Below are 21843 nucleotides of genomic sequence, written 5' to 3'. Positions count from 1 at the left end.
ACACACCAGAGAATGAAAAATTACCATCAGTCAGCTTTTATTACATTATTATAAGATGACAAACCCACATAAAAGTACATCTAGTCGGTTTTACATTTATAACAGAACTCAAAGAGATAGATCACCGAAGAGACAACAAGAGACGTTAGAGGAGTCATCAGATAACTCATCATTATAAAATGACAAACCCACATTAAAAAGTACATTTTGTCAGTTTTACAGCTATAACGGAATCCAAAAAAGATCAATCAAAAAGAATAACGACATGTTTGAGCCCCCTTCATACCACCGAGCAGTGCTCACTTGGAACAGTACAGTATTGAACGTGCAACAGCCTTGCTGTTGAAGGCACACGGTCGACTCGTGTCTCCTGTTTGCGTGTTGTAGACTCCCGTCTCCAAAGTCCGTGGTCAGCCAACGACGTCCTCCTCACATCATGTCCAGCTGTCGAGGAGATGAAAGACTGGACGTTAGGACGAGGAGTCGTCGGATAATTAATTATTATTATTACGCAGCGCCTGGCCGTGCGCCCAGATCAAAGTGCCCCTCATGTCCAGTCTTGTGTTTAGGTATCACGCAAGACTAATAACGAGAGGTCACGCCGTGGTGCTGACCAGGAGACAAGCTGTGCTCTGACCCCCTTGACCTCGTTATAGCGGTCTATATTTGGGGCCCTTAACCTTGGAATACGGACGAAGCATTAATCAGAGGCAGGGCCAAGAATCCCAACAGAGCCCGGTTGTGTGTGTGTGTGTGTGAGAATGTGTGTGTGTGTGTGTGTGTGTGTGAGAGAATGTGTGTGTGTGTGTGTGTGTGTCACTGTCTCCGCTGTCCAGAAATCTGATAGCGTTTTGTGTGCTCTGGATTGGCTTCCATCATGGGGTCGTGGAGGTCAGATGTGAGTGCATCTCAGAATTAAACGTTTAAGAGACTCTAATCCTTGAGCTAATTAACCAACAACATCTCTCTCTTCTCTCCCTTCTGACAGTATCAACAACAAAACTTCTACACAGGAAATAAGTCAATCCATTTCCAAACAGACATTCCCATTCTAGAGAGCTCAACTTACTGAGGTTAGTCAGGAAACTGAGAGGTTAGCCAAGCTTTTTTTTTTCTCAACTGAGAGGGTCACGCATAAACAAACCCGATATAGTCTACCAGAGCTAAGCCTTCAGAAGTGACCCCAGGAAATTACGACAGTGTCTCTGACCTCTGAAATGGAAATGGTAATGGTTCCTGCCAAATGTGTTCTGCTATCAATATTGGGCTGTGTTGTAAGAATGATGATTTCCTCATTGCCTTGTCTCATGTCTGGGTACTGTCTAATGACGTGGTGTGATGCTGAGTCACATGATAATATCAATATTATTGTGATGATTTCTTTATTGACTGGACTGTGTTTGACTCAGTGCTGTCCAGTGATGTAGGGAGGTGGAGATGAGAGAGGATGGTCAGATTGTGTGTGTGTGTGTGTGTGTGGGTGGTGAGAGATGAGGAAGGAATGCACTCACCAGATCGTCCACGTCTCCCATGTCGTCTGCTGGAGGGGCCTCCTCTTCCTCCTTCTTCTCCTCCATCAGTAGGAACTGAAGATAAGGGATTGGCATTGATTACTATCTGTGTGTGTGTGTGTGCGTGTGTGTGTGTGTGTGTGTGTGTGTGTGTGTGTGTGTAGGTCAGTATCTCATTATAGTTAATTTGTGTGTGTGTGTGTGTGTGTGTGTGTGTGTGTGTGTGTGTGTGTGTGTGTGTGAGAGAGAGAGGGTGTTACTAGAGGAGTTCTGAAATTTCTTGTTCCCAGTTTAGGCTTAAGTTTGCCACAGAAAAAGCCAAAATCTATTTCCTGTGGGGGTGTGTGTCTGTCTGTCTGTCTGTCTGACTTGTATGATGACGATCATTCTAGAGAAGTTCTAAGAATGCTACTTTCCAAAAACAAGAGTGCCATGGAATCAGAATCAGAATCAGACTCAGAACCGCATTAGGAGTTCTGGCTGGAACCAGTGGAACAGGACCAATGGATGCAGTGGTGACCCACAAGTAGAAATGTGCTGCAGATTCTGAGACTTCCAGGGAAGTAGCTCTTGGCCCTGTTCCTCCAGCCAGATGTTTGGACTGGGCAGAAGGCGAAACCCACGTCTGTTTGTCTATGTGTGTGTGACTTTTACCACATTCTAGTGTGTGTGTGTGTGTGCATGTGTGTGCGCGTGTGTGTGTGTGTGTGTGTGTGTGTGTGTGTGTGTGTGTGTGAGTCAGCAGTCCTGCACATCAGTAATATGAGAATGGAGACCGCTGTTACATAAGCGGCAAAAGAAAACACAGAGAACTCCTCCAGACCTGCTCAGCCTCCTGCTTGCTCACTGTGCTCCCCTCCACTTCGTCTTTGCTGATCACCGTCAGCCGATCTGCACAAACACAACACGTATGTAGCATTAGGTGGAGATCACATTAACCATTAGCATAACACACGCGAGACCACAGCCGAGTCCACACCAGAGCACAGCCACATCTGGCCCAGATCCCCCCCTCAACAGTCTGGAGTAACACAGGCAGTAACGACCTAACAAGGAAACTCTATATTCACAGGGAGCCTACATTGGGCACATAAACTAAGTGTGATGTTCCCTGAGCGTATGCTGCAACAATTAGCTTCCACTATTATGTGTGTATGTGTGTGTGTGTGTGTTTGTGTGTGTGTGTGTGTGTGTGTGTACTAGCTTCCACTAGTATGCGCGTGTGTATGTGTGTTTGTGTGTACACTACCCCCAGATAGGTAAAAAGCAGTGGACACATTTCCCTACAGGACAAGTAAAGTATAACTTAACTTTTACTCAACGGAGCTGGCAAGACCAGACGTGAGAGCGGTTTGTACATTTGTACACGTTTAAAAATTAGATAATTTCTGTAAAATTATTTTTACGCTCCGTGAACGCAACGCTTCAGCTGCGCGTCTGGTGTCGTCCGCCAGCAAGGCTGAAACAGTGCACTTACACTTACACACTGACAGCCTTGTTCTGTTTCACCACAGACTTTCGTTCAATAGCCATTTGTCTGAATGCGTGCGCGGAGTTAAGACCTCTAGCTTCCTGTGTGGACAGAAGCCTGTTCTGCAGTATTAAAGCGCTAAATGCTGAGCTGCAGGGATAGAGGCGAGTGCTTCCTGATGACTTTCTCAGCTGGCCAGGAAAGACGGGCCGGAGCGTTACTGTCCCTGTGTCCCACCTGAGCAGACCAAATCCCAGAATTCCTGGAGGCCTCGGTCTGGAATACTTCTCTTCAGGGACTGCATGTAGCTGTTGAAGAGCTCAGCGTTCGTGGCCTGCCAAGAAACACAAGAACACGCGCGCACACACACACACGCGCACACGCACACACGCGCACACACACACACACACACACACACACACACACACACACACACACACACACACACACACACACACACACACACACACACACACACACACACACACACACACACACACACACACACACACACACACACACACACACACACACACACACACACGTCTTGAGTTTCCCCCTTTCTCTGAGATCGCTTCTAACAAATAGATCGTTGCCAGCGTGTTCTGTATCCTTCTGAGTTCAATTTTTTTTCTACCAAACGTGCTGCTTTAAAAATCTAAAATCACTCTTGCCACTTTAGCCCCCAACTGACTGCATTCAAAAGAGAACATTCACTTGCCCGTTCCATTACTGTAGGTTGCCTACTGTACATAAAAGCCTTCGGTTCTGCTCCTTTAAGAGTGCTTCTCAACATGCCTTTCAGTAGCGGCCCCCTAATTCCAGCTGCCAAGTGCCCTGTTGTTACGGCATGGGGCCCTACAGCTAAACGCAGTTTAAAGTCTCCCTTCGCCAGCAGAGCAATATGAGCTCCTCCATAGCTCCTCCATAGCTCCAGCCAGCCTGGATCGCTCGCCCTAGTGACGCTCAGATGTGGGTTTTAACAGAATTCGGCCAGTGGTCAGGTTTTGGACGGTTCGAGCAGGAACGCTGGCAATGTTAACTCTCGATGCTTCATTCACTCGTCACCTACCCTACGCCAAAGCGCTCGAGTCAAATGCAGAGACGGGGAGTTTTAAACAGCAGGAGGACTAGTACCACCACGACCGGTTTATTCAGTGTTAGTTCTCACGCCTCTGTTCAGGCCATGGAGCTCAGGGCTGTCTGCGGTGAGCGGCCCTAATGTGTCTGTGATGACGGTCTGGTCTCAGTGGTGTAATACTGGTGTGATTATGCCTCTCTGTCTCCACAGCCACCGGCTCATTACTGGCTGTGAAGGAATGGGTGGAATGGTAGGAAACTGGTAGGTCTCCGTGGCGACTGGTCTAACTGCCAATATGTCAGAGGCTGGTTTCTGTAAGTCTCTGTGATTACTGATCTAACTGCTCATTGGTCAGTGGCTGGTTCCTATAAGTCTCTGTGATGACTGTTTGACTGCTAATTGGTCAATAGCAGGTCCCTGTAAATCTCCAAAACAACTTCCTAAAGACTGGTCAGTTGCAGGTCTATGTGATTCTCTGTGACAGCTGGTCTAACTACTGGTCATAAGTTACTGGTCCCAGTTAGTCTGTGTACCGGCTGACTGGTCTAACTACTGGTCATAAGTTACTGGTCCCAGTTAGTCTTTGTACCGGCTGACTGGTCTAACTACTGGTCATAAGTTCTTGGTCCCAGTTAGTCTTTGAACCGGCTGACTGGTCTAACTACTGGTCATAAGTTACTGGTCCCAGTTAGTCTGTGTACCGGCTGACTGGTCTAACTACTGGTCATAAGTTACTGGTCCCAGTTAGTCTTTGAACCAGCTGACTGGTCTAACTACTGGTCATAAGTTACTGGTCCCAGTTAGTCTTTGTACCAGCTGACTGGTCTAACTACTGGTCATAAGTTACTGGTCCCAGTAAGTCTTTGTACCGGCTGACTGGTCTAACTACTGGTCATAAGTTCTTGGTCCCAGTTAGTCTTTGTACCGGCTGACTGGTCTAACTACTGGTCACTGGTCCCTGTGTGCACTCCCCTGGCCTGTGTGCCTGTGGGCATTGGCTGACCTTGACAGACTGCTCTCGGAAGGCCAGGATGCAGGTGATGGCTTTCATGTAGTAGGGTGTGCCCTTGTTGCCCAGCAACTGCTCTATTCTGAGGATCAGCTGTTGGCAGACTGTAAAGAGGAGACCGAGCAGAGGAGAGGAAGAAGATGAGGAAGAAGAGGAGGAAGAGGAGGAGGAGGAAGAAGAGGAGGAGAGTCACATGGGCTCAAGGTGACTAAATACAAAGGGTTACACACTGAAGTGTTAACAAACAATCCTCACACATTATCAATAAACACACAAACGTCACACAAACACAAGCCACACAGTAACAGGTATACAATCACACAATTCTACACGTGGACTTGATTTGATTCGTTGCAGCCTCTGCAGTTAGCTACTCGCATTAACAGCAATTTAGATTTAAAAATAATCGATTAATTGTGCAGCCCTAACGCAATCAAAAAATTCTACAGGTCACAAGGTCATGATCATAATGAAATGCATTCTCACCTTCCCCGAAGGAGAGGGTCTTCTGGCGAATAAGTGCACGGAAATCTTTAACAGGATCCACACTTCCCACCTGAAATAGTTCAAACAAAAGTGTCTTTTTAGCATTAAAGGAACCGTAGGATTTTGGCCAAAACTGGTACTGCAATCACTTTCAAAATACTGTAGAGCAGTGTACACTAACTATAGTAGAGCTGGCAACCTGGAAAACGACTGACTTTCTGATTAGCAGATAGGTGGAGGGTGGCGCATCAGGGGCCTGTACTACGAAGGGAGCTCAACCTACCCAGATGTAACCCAGGGTTACTTTGCTAAACCGGGGTTGACAAAACCTGGTTATCTTCATTGGTGTTAATCGGTACTACGACGCTGAGTAAGAAGTTGATTTGTTGAACTGGGGTTAACCTCATCGGAGTTGGTGCGCGTTCACATAAAATGGGCGGGTTGCAACGCAAATCACCACTTTTAATGATGACGCGATCACGTTATTTTACGGATAAGGAATGCGCAATGATTATAAAAAGTTGCAAGGAATTACAACCCACTTTACGATACATCAAATACGTCGGCAGCAAACAAAGCAAGACAAGGCTGTTGGCAACGTAGGCTATTGCAGATCGAATATATGAAAGTAAAGTTTTATTTCATGTTCCTTAAATAGCCTATGTGTTACGGAGGATTAATAGCTTGTGGAATGTCTGAAATGTGTTGAAATAAATACATTTTGAGTTCATAAGAGTCCTACAGATGCAACACAATTCATGCCATGTATATTAATAAATATTAATAAAGGATAATTGAATGTTTAGCGCCATTGACTGATTTAGTGTATGCCTATCCTGTGAACATTTTAGATGCAACGGCAGTGCCGCTGGCAGCAGGTGAAAATGAAACTCAAAAACATTCAGAAGGTTTATAGGCCTAGTTATAGCTTGCATTAATATTTCTTAATTATGAAAATATGTTATATTGCCAATGCTTATAGCCTCCACTTTGCCTCGATCAGCTGACAAATGCAACAAATTCCCTCGGCTGAGAATGTATAGGCTATCTTTTAAAGAGAATATTATAAGGAGAAAGATTCTGGCGGTCTTTAAAAATCCTCGCCTTGCGAAGAGAGGCGCTTACAATTTGCGCTCCAATAATGTATCTTCCAAGTAGCCTACGTCGACATTGTGGGGTGTGGTTAACTGCAAACCTCGGGTTAACCAAGATCATAACCTGCTCGGAGCAGGTTTGAGATGCAGCGTAAATTGCCATGGCAGTATACCTCGGTTAAAACCTATCCACCTTTTGTAGTACGGGTTAACCTGGAAGTTACGCCACACGTGATCAACTTACTCTCGAAGTTACCCAGCTAAGCCAGTAACCCCGCTTCGTAGTACAGGCCCCAGGCCAAGACACAACATGTAAACATTAACATCAGTTGAGGGCTGCAACTTCACTTTTTTAAATGACAATATCCTGGCTGGACAACTGATGTCAGTGATACAAGTATTTGAAATGAGCATGATTTCCTAATGTCTAGTGACATATAAGGGCCATTTTATGATTAATTGAAATACATTTCTTACGTTCCTTTAAGATTTTGCCTTTTTCACTATGACAATACACATGTATATTATGGAAACCACATATGACAATGTAATGATATACTGTATGCTACAAGAAACGCATATGTTACACATACTTATGTTTTAACAAACACGTTTTTAGGATGCATATGTGTCTACACGGTCGTAAATCCCGACTTACAGATGTGATGTTTCCTTCCGAGATGTGCGCCAGATTGTACTCGTCGTCCTCGTCCACTTTGGCCTTCTTAGCATCTGGTTCTTCCTTCCTGCAAAACAACAACGAATGCACAGAAAAGAAAACAAACAAAAAAGGACATTAACACGCATTCAAAAAACTCTATGCACCTCCTCCAGCTATTGCTGTAGACCAGAGATGAGCCCAAACCCACATCTAGAAGCTGCATCCACAACATCAGCCATGTGACCCTCATAAAGAATAAGGTCACAGGGACAAAACAAAGACCTTTTCACAGCTTGCCAGCTCCAGTCTTGCCGCCCAAGACAGTCTGAAGATGGAGGCCAGGTGCGCATTCCAGCCGAACGCTCCCAAGGGCACGGCCCTATTCCCACAGCCCGCAATTCATTAGCCCGTTCCCCCCACTACCGACTTTCTTTCCGACAGAACCGTTCCAAAGATTTTCCAACGAGCCCCCACACCAGTTCCCCAAATGCTTATAATTTATGACTGAAAGCCGACTCCTAGACTACTTCCTGAAAAAGGTTACAAAGTGCCCCCCCCCCCCCCCCCACGCCAACACACACACACACAGACACACACACACAACCCAACACCATTCCTCAGAAGCTGCTCCTGTGCTCTGAATGGTGCTATGTTATATTAGGTCCGTAAGGTCTCAAGATCTCTAAGCAGATCTTCTGGGGGCCTTAAAGCGACGACACGCAACAGTTGAGGCATGTTTTAATAGGCACCTAGTTCTGGCCTCTTCAAACTCATTTCGATGGTATTATATGGTCATGTGAAGAGCAGAAACACATCTGTCTTTCATGCTGGCCATCTTAGTTTGTAGTTCTGTGGTCATAACAGGGACAGAACGGCCCACAAAACTGTCTTGATGCTTGAAGCATCTGTCCTTCTACTATCTTGAACACCCCACGCAAATGTCAGAAAAGCTTTCACAGCATGACATTGACAACTACATCGCTATAGACACTATAATAGTACGATATTATCAGTGACAATTGGGAGTGTTGGCAGTGTTTCTAAAAGCTTTTTAATTACCGTACTCCCCCAGTTTTCAACCAAAATTTTTTATCGCTAATTTAAACATAACCGATTAGTTAGTTAGCCAACAAATTTTAGCCAACATCTTAGATCTTACTCCTAATGTACAAATAACTATTTAATTAGACTCCTTGTTTTCAAATAAAACCACTTGATTAATTTAATTAACTCAAACATAACCTTTTAGGTGGTTAACCCCATACTTTTTGACCAAAACTCCTTACTGCCAATCTAAAAATAACCTTTTAGGTAATTAGCCGCACAGTTTTCCATCAAGGTCCCTTACAGCTAATTTAAACATAACCTTTTAAGTAATTAGCCCCAACGCTTTTAACCAAAATGTCAGGGCTGCTTCCAGCACAGCCCAGGGTTCTAATCTGACCCATTCCCAACCTCGTCTGGGCTACAGCCCTGCTTCTGTTTTGTTCCCAAACGCCTCTACGCTACAGCCCTGCTTCTGTTTTGTTCCCAAACGCCTCTACGCTACAGCGCTGCTTCTGTTTTGTTCCCAAACGTCTCTACGCTACAGCCTCGGTTCTCACCCGTTCCCAAACGCCTCAACACTACAGCCCCGGTTCTCACCCGTTCACAAACACGTCTAGCTACAGCCTCAGTTCTCTTCTCACCCGTTCCCAAACGCCTCTACGCTACAGCCTCGGTTCTCACCCGTTCCCAAACACCTCTACGCTACAGCCTCGGTTCTCACCCGTTCCCAAACACCTCTACGCTACAGCCTCGGTTCTCACCCGTTCCCAAACGCCTCTACGCTACAGCCCTGGTTGCTGGTTCTCATTTACACATCTGCGCTACAGCCCCGGTTCTCACCCGTTCCCAAACGCCTCTACGCTATAGCCCTGGTTCTCATCTATACATCTACGCTACAGCCTCGGTTCTCACACGTTCCCAAACGCCTCTACGCTACAGCCTCAGTTCTCACCCGTTCCCAAACACGTCTGCGCTACAGCCTCGGTTCTCACCCGTTCCCAAACGCCTCTATGCTACAGCCCTGCTTCTGTTTTGTCCCCAAACGCCTCTACGCTACAGCCTCGGTTCTCACCCGTTCCCAAACGCCTCTATGCTACAGCCCTGCTTCTCATTTACATGTCTACACTACAGCCCCGGTTCTCACCCGTTCCCAAACACCTCTACGCTATAGCCCTGGTTCTCACCCGTTCCCAAACACCTCTACGCTATAGCCCTGGTTCTCACCCGTTCCCAAACACCTCTACGCTAAAGCCCCGGTTCTCACCCGTTCCCGAACACGTCTGCGCTGGTCTTCTGCTCCTTCTTGCGCACCACCTCCTTCAGCGGGAACCTCCTCTTGACCTCCTGCAGAGGAGCACGGCAGCGTGCCTCCAGGACCTGGGGCCGCTCCAGCATCCTCTTCAGCCACGGCTCCATGGGGGGCAGCGGGGCACTGGGGTTCACCCCCCGCTGGTGCAAACACTGGGAGGGGGGGGGGGGCAAGAGAATAGGGGGCATTTTTCCATCATGTGAGAATACAGGCAGCTAATGAACTCAAACAGATTGGAATTTCATGCTGGTTAGATAGCTGTGTGATGATTTCTTTAAAGGGCAGTGATAGCACCCCACCCCACCCCACCCCACCCCAGACACATCCACCCACCCCACACACATCCACCCCCCCCCACCCCCCCACCCCAACACACACACACACACACACACACACACACACTACAAATATTAAAAACGCTGTAAAGCTAAGTCTCAAAGAGTTGAATTTAAATAGTTAAAGCAGCTGTGAAATGCTGGCTTTGGTCAGCAGGGTCTTTCCTTTGGCTTAAAACAGCCTCTTGGGCCTTCTTACTTCAATGGGGGGCCCTGGCTCTGGAGGTGAGCTCATGACTCATGTGTGTGTGTGTGTGTGTGTGTGTGTGTGTGTGTGTGTGTGTGTGTGTGTGTGTGTGTGGATCACCTGGAAGAGTCTCTGGAACTGTGGGTTGGGAATGTGGTTGACTTTGAACAGGTCCTCCACCTCCCCGTCCTCATTCTCCTCCACCAGCATCATGGAGTCGATGAAGGAGTCCACGGCAGAGAGCTGGTCCTCTGGTGGACACACACACAGTACAGGAGAGAGGGTGGGTGGACGACACAGGGAGACAGACACACAGAGAGAAAAAACAGATTGAGAGAGACAGACAGACAGACAGACAGACAGACAGACAAAAGGAAAACAGGGGCAGATATAGTGAGAGAAGAGAGAGAGAGAGAGAGAATGTCTAATGTAAATGTATGTCTGAATGTTCTGCTTTAGCAACACAAACATATTTGTCATGCTAATAAAGCTCACTTGAACTTGACCTCCACCTCCACACTTACATTACATATTTACAATATCAACCTCCACACAGTCCTCCTTACACCACCCCGGTGTCTGCCTGCTGAGCAATTGTCCTTACATGACTAGTGTCAGCCAGCCTCCACACAGTCGTCCATAAACAACTACAGTGCCAGCCTCCACACAGTCGTCCTCACATAACTAGCGTCAGCCTGCTCTCGCCAGTGGCCGCAGCAGTGCACTAAATTGACCAGTTAAAAGCAATTACACTTCTCCACGGTGAACACTTGCTTTGAAAGCTCTAAATCAGAACCAACTGGATGGAACCCTCCGAACAATCCGGGCTCTCTGCCCTCTCTCCCCTCCTGGAAGCAGGCAACCCCCGGCGCTATCCCTGGCACTCGGACTGGCGGAACGACAACAACAATAACAACAACAACAATGGCAGTGCTGTGTTCGCAGCACAAGAGAGCAGAGGAATGGACCCCCACCCCCCATTCCCTCCTTGCAGTGGGGGTCGGGGGCAGGGGGGGCAAAATCGTACCCGTGGGTGCAAACTTCTTGTTGTTCTCCAGCGAGGCGAAGGAGAATTGCCTCAGATCCTCCATGTAGGGCTGCTGGACGTAGATGAGACACTGACAGCAAAACCACAACAAACAAATCAAAAGGTAAACAACAAACAAATCAAAAAGGTAAACAGATAAGAGCTGCATAAACATCAATACATCAGGACTGCTCCCCATTGATCCTCTGTGGGAGAGCAGAAGATTAAAGCCCGGAACATGTTTGCCAGCTGTGAAGAATGGGGCAACCATCTCCACATGTTTGGGTGCTCAGCATTTCATACACACACACAGAGGCACATACACTCACACACGGACAGACAGACAGGCAGGCAGACACACACACACACACACACACACACACACACACACTCACCTCATATTTTTCCTTGACGCAGGGGAAGGCAGCGCCCACCTGGGGGTTGCTACGGCGATCGTAGGCGTACCTGACGATGGCGACCATGCCCAGGCCGTCCAGCGCGCGGATGAGGGCGGAGAGGGCCATGGCGGCGTGCTGGGAGGAGACACACACACACACAGGCGTCAGTCACCTGACCTCAGCACGGGGCGGGGGGGGGGGGGGGGGGTTTGGGGTGGGGGGGCGGGGGTGTACATTGACACATAGTCACAGTTTAGCCAATGTGTCTCTTTCACTCTCCACAACACAAGGAGGGGCGGGGGGGGGGGGGGGTGCCGCAAGTGGCTATATGCCTGGTTTGAATCCATACCTGTGGTCATTTTCCAATCTCTCTACCCCACTCTCTCTCTCTTTCTCTCTCTCATGTATGAATAAAAGAAAAAAATATATATATATATATACTTCCAAACGGCATTTTAAAGGGAGTTAAAAGTTTATAAAGTACTGTCTGCAATTCTGTGAAAGGTTGTTGATATTTGAGTTCAGCCGCCAATCAAACCCCAGCCATCGTTCAGTGCTCCATAAGCTATACTGATGGAGGCGTATGGCCTCTGAGCCACTCTGCTCCTCCCTCCTCCAGAGCCGGTCGGTGCACATTACAGCCCCTCAGAGATGACGAGGGGTTTAAATACAGGGAGCATAATGCTGCCACTGACAAGGTGACACTCGGCTGAAGCCTCAGTCATAACACTGGCATCAGCGGCTCGTAAATATTGCACTGCGGCTGTCCTCCGCCTGGCGTGTGTCACGCCGTGACAAAGGAGCTGCCCCGGGGCATCCACTCCGGCACGCCGAGATGAGACATGATGGTGTCACCGTGTCAGTCACCTTAACAACCCGGCACGCCGTCCACAGACATGTTCACTCACAGATGATGGGTGTGTGTGTGTGAGTGTGTGTGTGTGTGTGTGTGTGTGTGTGTGTGTGTGTGTGTGTGTGTGTTACTTCACTTGGGACCTCTATAATACTGTAACATTACCATCAAAATGTCATACACACTGGATTGCTGAAGTCCAGCGTCATTCAATGGGGGAAATATAACTGATCCACCATCAGAGCAAGAGGACTACAGCAAAGATCCTTCATTACCGCTTTAACCCTATCTGACTACAGTGTGGACTGGGGAGGCTGGGGGGGCATTGATAATCACATGGGTGCACAGGGTTGACCCACCAATGTTCTGCTTCTGATAACGCTCAAAGCATTAAATTGGCAAAAAGATTTGGCTACTTTATAATGGTTGTTTAGATTTGGCTATTGTATAATGCTTGTTTAAACTTGGCTATTGTATAATGCTTGTTTAAACTTGGCTATTTTATAATGGTTGCTTAGACTTGGCTATTTAGACTTGGCTATCTTATAATGGTTTCTTAGACTTGGCTATTGCATAATGGTTGTTTAGGTTTGGCTATTGTTTAATGGTTGTTTTGTCATTAAATCAGCTTTTAGTTAACCTTTACACTACCCCGCCCATTTAAATTGGGGCCCTAGGTCTTCTTACATAAGCCCCTTTGATTCGGCTTTTTGAACGCGGACAAGTTTTCCATGAAGTAAACAAGAGAGTTCTGGAAGGTTCTTATCCATTGATTTGTGCGCTCACCTCATCATCCTTGGGGGCGAACACTTTGATGGCCTGACTGCCCATGAAATGATGGCGATTAATCTGCACAAAGAGAGATGTCGATACGAGTCAGTACAAATGAGAGTCTCTCGAACAGAGGACAAACAGGGAAAAACAGGCACAGGGAGAAAGAGGAAAAAAGGTCGTCATGACAAAAACCCTCTTCAGAGGACCATCACATCATACGGCAGAGAGTCCAACTCATTAAAATGGCCTGTTGGCCTGTCCTGTTAGACCACAACATTAAGATAGTAATATTTACTACGTAAGGTGTGATTATGGATGTCCAAAGCCGCAGTGGCACTTGATTGGTAGTATTCAGACCCAGTGCTTTACAAAGCAATGCTCATTCCATACAACTGTTTCTACATTATTTTCTTCAATATCTGACAAGTAAGGAGTTTTTAAATATTGGGAAGCGATCAACAATTGATTTTGATCTTTATTTTAATTAAAGATTGCCATCATACCTAAATACATTACACAATAATAGAATACTTTGGCACACCTGAAATTACGTGAGAGTAAGAATCACAGTCACCTTCGGAGCTGAACTGGTTACACTACTGATATCCATAGAGAATGAATGCACACTTCTGCCAGACTAGACCACAACACTCTCCAGAGGCTACTGTGTGAAGAACAGCTCCACCTAGTGGCCAACACTTACCATACTCTGTTTGGCGAAGCCCAGAACAGAAAAGCTCTTTCCATCTGACTTGTACTTCATCTGTTCCTGATCCACCTTGGAGAAGGGAACAATGTCGCTGCCATATCGGAACCCTGAGTGGGGGGTGTGTGTGTGTGTGGGGGGGGGGGGGGGTGGCAAGAACAACAAAGAGGAACAACAAATCAGAAACTTCTGTCCCTCCCACTGACAGTTAGAAAACAGTGGGGAAAACCACTTAACGGTGAGGCCACATAAGCCTGGGGCCAGACCACACCACCAGGCAGAGCTCCATCGTGTGCTTCTCTGGGGAGCTGCATGTGGAGGCTTTCAGGACTAATCTCTGCATTGGCCTCCAGTTGGCATATTAAAGTATTAAAATACTCGTACAGTGTCTTGTTCTCTGGGACGCATGGCTTGCCAACTGTAAATCTAGATTCACTTCCAAATCATATCAAACAGCAAAGAATTCTAGAAAATTCAAGGTACATTTTATAACATCGTTGGGATGGGGAAAAGTAAGATTTCATAACACAAGATCGATTTCAGATTTCCACTGGATTATTAAGTGTGTCAGCGTTTCTCCCACTAATTCAAGTGCAGCAGTGTAGGAAACCTATAAAGAACACTCTAGGGAGCCAAAGCCTAGTTCCTGCAGCGTGCTGCTAGGCTGGGTGAACCCTGCCTGAACTTCTGGGGAATTTGAATTTCGCCCGGCAGCTCAGGCTGGAAACCAGCAGATCTATCTCCTCTGTTTACTGCCAGAACCTTTGGCTCCAATCAGAAACGGCCATACTCTAGTCCTGGCACGCTATTGGCCGGTGACGTGACGATAACGAAGTCATTTGAACGAACGTGAGTCATTTGAACGATGCCCATTGATCACGCCTCTTGTGCAGTAGGAACAAAGCGCAGCCTCCCCAGGCTAATGTTCAATCTTAAAAGATTGAGTTTAGTATGGTGAAAACCAGACTAGCATGCTGCTAAACCCAGCAGGTAAAGCCTAGTTCCTGTAGCGTGCTGCTAAACCCAGCAGGTAAAGCCTAGTTCCTGTAGCGTGCTGCTAAACCCAGCAGGTAAAGCCTAGTTCCTGTAGCGTGCTGCTAAACCCAGCAGGTAAAGCCTAGTTCCTGTAGCATGCTGCTAAACCCAGCAGGTAAAGCCTAGTTCCTGCAGCATGCTGCTAAACCCAGCAGGTAAAGCCTAGTTCCTGCAGCATGCTGCTAAACCCAGCAGGTATAGCCTAGTTCCTGTAGCGTGCTGCCAAAGCCTAGTTCCTGTAGCGTGCTGCTAAACTCAGCAGGTAAAGACTAGATACATCCACGCCATAGATATTAGAAAGCTAGACACCACATCGGGCTCCAGTACGTACGTAAATAGCGCCGCCATATTGGTGAGGGCAACAATCACAGGAGGCCAATAGAGAAACATGTGACTGACTGGAAATCAGACAGGTGTTTCTGATTACCAGCAAGTGTTGCCCATAGGCAGTAAGGTGTTTGCCCCCAGCAATATGGCAGCCGTGTTCACATAACCAACTTAATAGAATGATGGACAATGCGGTATCTAGCTTTCTAATATGTACGCTCCATGCGTCCGGTGTCTCACCCTGTATGGTGTCGTCCTTCTGCACCTCTGTTTCGTTGTCGTCATGGAGACAGTAGACGGTCTCCCTCTTCACGTCGTCTCGCCGGCTGGATTGGGCGTCCACCACGGACCAAGTCTTTTTGACCTTCTCCTCCGTGACCTGTGCAAAGGGAAGGGGTGAGTGCAGTGCACTATTCGTGACCTGTGCCAAGGGCAGGGGTGAGGGCAGTGCACTATTCGTGACCTGTGCCAAGAGCAGGGGTGAGGGCACTATTCGTGACCTGTGCCAAGGGCAGGGGTGAGGGCAGTGCACTATTCGTGACCTGTGCAGGGGGAAGGGGTGAGGGCAGTGCACTATTCGTGACCTGTGCAGGGGGAAGGGGTGAGGGCACTACTCGTGACCTGTGCCAAGAGCAGGGATGAGGACACTATTCGTGACCTGTGCAAAGGGCAGGGGTGAGGGCACTATTCGTGTTCAGAGTGGCTTTACATCCAACTGATTCACAAGAATCCGATGCATTATGATCTATAATATGTAAGCGTTTCATTGTCACATCATGTCACTTTTATCTATAAAACAAACATCCAGAGATCATTGTCTGCTACATTTAATGGCAAATGATAACACTAAAAACAAAAAAAACATTTTTGTATATTGTAAAATTGTGCATATTATTACTCGTATAGAAATTATTTCCTAGCAAGAAAAAAAAAATACAAGTATTGCTTTTACGCTACTCTCTAACATACTAGGACAGTCAGTAATGATACTTTTCTTTTAATGTTCCAACCCAAATACACTCCTTATCAGGATTACACTGTTGCACTCACTGCTTTGTAGCCGACGATGCGGATGGCCAGGGAGCCGCCGATGGTGAGCGTGCAGGGCCAGGCCATTGGCCTCCTCTCAAGGCGCTTGAAGATGGACAGCTTCTCAATGGCATCACTGCACCACACACAGCAACAACAACAACAACAACAACAACAACAGTATAAACACTCGAGTCTGTACATCACATACAGTACACACACTCAGTCACGTCGACACGATCAAGTCGACTGCGGATGCAGTGAGAACCAGTACTCTGGTCGCTGCAACTTCTGAAGGTCAGAAGGAGGGCATTCTCAGATATGTAACTTATAACTTGCCATTCTTGACTGAGGGTAAAATGAGACAAATTACACTCATTCTTCGAGATTAATGTTGTCAAATTAAATCACTTAATATGCTATTACATTAACTTATTTATTTAAGAGGGAATATATAGCCAACATAAAAGGGGGAGCAAACTCCCCACACATGAATGCACATCCATTTTTTTTATCCGAGCCTTTTAATTATACTAATTGCATGGATGCAGTTCTAAGAGCCCAGCCGAGTATTACGGAATATGCTTCGGCCCAGCAGCAAGGACAAAGCCCCATATCAAGCCCACTGAATTAATTAACGGTAATCTCTGAGCTATGGAGAATACACGGCATTCATACTGAAAGGAGGAAATACGGTTTCATTTTGTTCATTTGGTGGGGAATGTGCTGGAAGAAAATCCAAAATATAGAATAAGACAAAATATAAAGACCATTGTCTTAAACCAGAGAGCACCATACATAAACCAATTGTTTTCATTAACACAGAAAAATGACAGTGTGTGTAACTGAAAAATAAAAGTAAGATTATGGATCATTGTGTTACTACAGTCTGTGTCACCTTCCAGACGTCACACCCAGTCCAAACTCTGTCAGAGCAGGTCATACAACATCTAAAGGTGTGTGAACCTAGTGAACCGTCCTAGGCCAAAAGTGAACGTTACATCTTTCAGATGTTGCCACATGTCACATCTGAAGAATTACCATTTCTACTCAGATACGATACACTTCCAGCAGTGCTGGGGGGGGTCAAAGGTCATACCTGAAGGCGTACACCTCGTCCAAGCCGTTCTCCTCGTCCAGCGAGTTCATGATCTGCTGCACCATCTCCAGTCCCTGCTGCTGCTCCCGCGACAGCCCCTTCCCGTGGGGGGGTCTCCGGGCGGCCCCGTGTCCGTCCCCACCTGACCCCCCCTCTCCAGGGTCGTCCGCGGCGTCTGCAGGGAAAGGCAGGCTGGGAGAGAACGGGGGGTGGGGGGAGGAGAAGGGAGAGGGAGGGACAGTCGAGGTGAGTCAGAGAGTAAAGATAGCGCACTGCTCTGACCCTAAGGACAAGAAGTCTAAACACAACAGCAGCAGCAGCGGCAGCAGTAGAGGAGGTAGTAGAGGTCTCGTAATGACGGATGACTCAGGAAGAGAGCACTGAGGAACCCAGCACTTGCCCAGATGGGGGCCATGTACAGCTAATGTACAGCATTCCCTTCACTCAGATAATCTGGGGTGTGTTTCCCAAAACCATAGATGTTAACCTGTTAGCAGCTTAGTTGGTTGGCAATGGGAAATTGTACTGCAACCAACAAAGTTGCTAAATTAGTTAGCAACTTAGCTAGCAACTATGGTTTTGGGACACTGGCTGGTGGTTTCAGTGTGATACACTCAGACTTTTTGCTTTGTTTTCAATTTGTCCCTAATGTGTACACAACTGCTGATAAACTTCAATCAATATGCCGATTAATGTCACAATGGGCTTCAATCAGTTCTGACATTAAATTACAGCACAACCATAAAAAGGGTGGAGCACAGGAATCAGGAATCACAGGAATCATAAAAACAGAACTGAATCACACAACCAAACCAAAACCAAACCGAAATCTGAGCGCATTTACTGAATAAAGATTCATGGTTAGACAAAGTTTTTTTGTTTTTTTTTCCCTGCTAAAGAAACAGAATGCAGATCTTCAGCAAGAGCTAAAACTACCCTTCTATCAACTAATAATGAACTAATGCAATGCATTTATCTTCATTTAATCTATTTATTTATCTTACACTTTGTTCTTTTATCTGCTTATTCAATTAAGCAGTTTGAGGTACCACTGCATGAACTGTGCTCTGCAAACAGGCTTGCGTTACCTTGGCTAAGTCATTGACTGGCACAAGACAAAACAGGCTACTCACAAAAACTGCACTGTGACACCGGCCCGCTTCAGGTTCTCAATAATGATGTCCAGTTGATCGGAGCTGACCTGAGAGCTTAGGTCAGTCAGCAGAGCAATATTCAACCGGTCGCACTTCTTCCCCCTAACAAACAAAAATAAGACATTTCATTAGCATTAGTATAGCATAGCAAGCTGCTTATTTACCATAAGTCACTTGATGACAGTTAGCACTTTGCAGTGTACAAAGTAGAATTTAAGAGGTAGTAGAATTAATAGAATTTAGACGGTAAAGGAAATTAGAAATAAATATAGGAGCATAGTTTTATGTGGAAGACTTTTCAAATAAACACAGTTTACAAGTTTAGCTCTAAAATTGTTTGGAAAATCTGAGAAAAAAAAAACTTTGGAAATGTGCATATCTGAGATGTCAGGGCGGTGTAACCGCATTCATCTTTTTTAAAACTTTTGGTTGCGCCTCCTGCTTGGGTTTTGGTTGCGTCTTTTGGGTGGTTTAAAACTGAAACTAAAACCCCTGTAGCACAGTCATGAATACTTCTTAAAGCACAGTCTTCCAACTTAAAAAAAAAAAAAAAAGCATTCTGTCCATTTCTAAAGATTACTAAACATGAAAAAAAGCTATGGTCATTGGGTGGAAAAAGGTAAACTGTCTTTAATATTAGTGGTTACTCACAGAGTCTCCTTCTGCAGGAGGTCCATACACACCACAAGGGCGTCCAGCCCTGAAGCAATCATTGTAAAGGAAGCGACAACAGCAGTAATAGGACTAAAGGATCGTTTACACCAGGCACGATAACTCTAAAGATAACTCTAAAGATAACTATAGAGATAACTATAACGATATAAGTGTCCACACTGATTAGCAATAAGGAAAGTCTATCTTTGTGTTGATGAATGTGATGGCTAAAATGTTATGGCCACTGTTTGGCTGTCAGCTTTTTATCATTCTCAAAATCACTGGGACACTGATCCCCAAGGATTCTCATGTTGTTGTTTATGTGTGGACGTTGTCATTCATATTAGCTAGAGCGATATATTTTTTTGCCGTTATCGTTATAGCTATCATTCTTGTTGTGAACAGCCCTTAATAAGAGTGGCATTTAAGTAGTCAAACCAGGGATACCTTGGAAATTACAGGCACAAAGTCATAAATTCTCTACATCAACCAAAAGGATACAGTCTGCCTGTTGAGAACCCGGATGAATGTCCTTTTCGATTTCCTCCAGCAGCTCAAAGTCTGGGATCATGAGGTGGCGATGAACTGCGATGTTCTGATATTGGCTATCCGTGGCCAGGGGATTTTTAGTGTGATCAGTCCCAAAAAGTACCAAGCCAAGCTCATCCTTGGTTTCTGCAAATACCTACAGGAGTAATTGCATAGATGCATAGAATACATTGATTGATTGATTCACACTCTGTATTGACAATGTACATAAGACATTTCCTCAAGAAATGAATAAATAGCATGTGTTTGCATGATATAGTCAAAAAGATAAAAGGGTCATTCCACCTCAATTCAACAAATGCCTTCTGCTTGACCATCTCAGATTTCCTTCAAAATTTTACCACCTAAAGAGTAACCATTTAAACTAACTTAGCCAAAATATTAGATTGGTATACCGATTGGAAATTTTCTCTAAAATCCGTTGAATTGAGGTGGAATGACCCAAAACCACAATGACTCTAAAGTTAGGGTTAGCCTACTTAGATAAGCATCTAAATCAGATGTTCTAACCTAAGGGCATCTGCAAAATATAGCATACATAGTCTGACAGAAAATAACTAGTGTTAGAAATATGCAGACGCACCTGTCGTTGGACAAATTTCTGAATGATTTTCTTGGCTTGCTCGAATGATGGTTCATGTCCAGGGGCTGCATTGCTCATGGAGAAACCGACATCCATGCAGAGCACAAGCGCTGACTAAAGAAAGAAATGTAAACAATAGCAACGTTTAAGACTTGTGAATCAACTTTAAAAAAAAATAATATCAAATATGTTCAGTTGCAATTTATTGAATTTAATTTCAATGGATTGTGTTGTGGACGTCAAAGTGCATTAATCCTTTCCTCCACTAGGTGTCTACACCGCAGACAAACCAACCCCCAGGAACATGCCTGTGCTTATCCCAAGTGTAGTAACCTGTGTATGAAGCGTCTCTCACAGAGGGATGCAATTGTATTTCACTGCATGTGAGATGAATAGGACAGATGCAACACATAGCACAGTCCTAATCATTCATTCGCCATACCTTTGATAATTGTAATTTTGGTAACTAGTAGAATTCCCAATGATAATAATGATATAGCTCACACTGCGAGCTTGGAAACAAGGAAGTTGCAGAAAGCAGCTGAGTCATGATAAAATATATTTAGCATCAGTAATAATGGCAAGGTTATTTTGAAACCTTTCCGACAAATACCAACCATTTACAAACTTCTAAGCCTAGAAGCCAACTCTACTAATAGCCAATGAGATCATTAATAACAGGCTAGCTTGCAGGACTGTGTCAATATGCCAGTAACGTTATATACTGACCAAGATCAGCTCAAATAATGATTTGTAATCGTAGTCAACATGTACTTTAATTAACATTTTCACTGACAAGCCGTAATTACGTTTACTTTGCGAAAAGAAAACATAAACTTTCACAATAGAGATTTTCTACCTTGCTTGTTCGCGCCATGACTCTCACTCTGTTCCTCCTTGTTATGAGTCCGTGTAGCAAACAAGCGCAGCAGACATGGGTACCACGAGAATGCAACAGACGCGCAGTGCCAGTGTCTCAATCATAAAATGAAATCATTCATAAAATTACATTCTGATCAATAATAAATAAGAAAAAAAAAACAAGGTTATCTCTACAAAGTAACATACATGTGGAAGAACGCTGTGTCGATATGTAGGAGGCTAAGTAGCCTAGAGTGGTTTGCACTGCCACTAACCTATCACATTGCCCTTTAGGCTATGTGTTGTCTTTCATGTTGTTTGTAACCAAAATTCTGATCACACTGAATGGCACACTTGCTATCTGTCTCTTCTGTATTTCTTTTGGATAAATGTCCTGTGGGACCATATTCACTGAGCACCAGATCTGTTCAGAAGTCCAGTCACTCAGGCCTACATTTTTGTAGGGTGGCTTTCCACTCACACACACAAAAAACATACCTTTTTTGCGTGCTGTATTCCCTTGAAATATCGAGATGCCATTATTATCTCCACCAAGAAGATTAGGGCATTGTGTTTTCTACACTTAACACATAATCATGCAGG

General features: G+C 45.5%; 1 protein-coding gene across 1 annotated transcript; it reads right to left on the bottom strand.

Moving 5' to 3' along the window:
* Positions 1-22: 22 nt before the first annotated feature.
* Positions 23-21310, bottom strand: xrcc5 (X-ray repair complementing defective repair in Chinese hamster cells 5). The gene is made up of 21 exons (XM_062534939.1): positions 21239-21310; positions 20380-20493; positions 19749-19932; positions 19245-19293; positions 18573-18695; positions 17440-17631; positions 16362-16476; positions 15552-15690; positions 13947-14059; positions 13256-13318; positions 11614-11751; positions 11219-11309; positions 10312-10442; positions 9625-9821; positions 7311-7398; positions 5559-5628; positions 5067-5176; positions 3220-3316; positions 2335-2402; positions 1512-1586; positions 23-444 (listed from the first exon to the last, which is right to left on the bottom strand). Exons 1-21 carry the CDS (start codon positions 21254-21256, stop codon positions 430-432), a joined length of 2190 nt encoding a protein of 729 aa, XP_062390923.1. The 5' UTR covers positions 21257-21310; the 3' UTR covers positions 23-429.
* Positions 21311-21843: the final 533 nt, after the last annotated feature.

Source organism: Sardina pilchardus, chromosome 4 (assembly GCF_963854185.1).
Source record: "Sardina pilchardus chromosome 4, fSarPil1.1, whole genome shotgun sequence".
Taxonomy (NCBI): Eukaryota; Metazoa; Chordata; class Actinopteri; order Clupeiformes; family Clupeidae; genus Sardina; species Sardina pilchardus.
Note: the sequence above shows the minus strand (reverse complement) of the source record. Positions and strands in the feature narration are given on the sequence as shown.

Coding starts and splice junctions, on each gene's coding strand:
- xrcc5 (XM_062534939.1), bottom strand. Junction 19,294..19,748: donor GGGTTCTCAACAGGCAGACT/GTATCCTTTTGG, acceptor TGATTGCTTCAG/GGCTGGACGCCCTTGTGGTG. Junction 15,691..16,361: donor GCATCGTCGGCTACAAAGCA/GTGAGTGCAACA, acceptor CCCTTTGCACAG/GTCACGGAGGAGAAGGTCAA.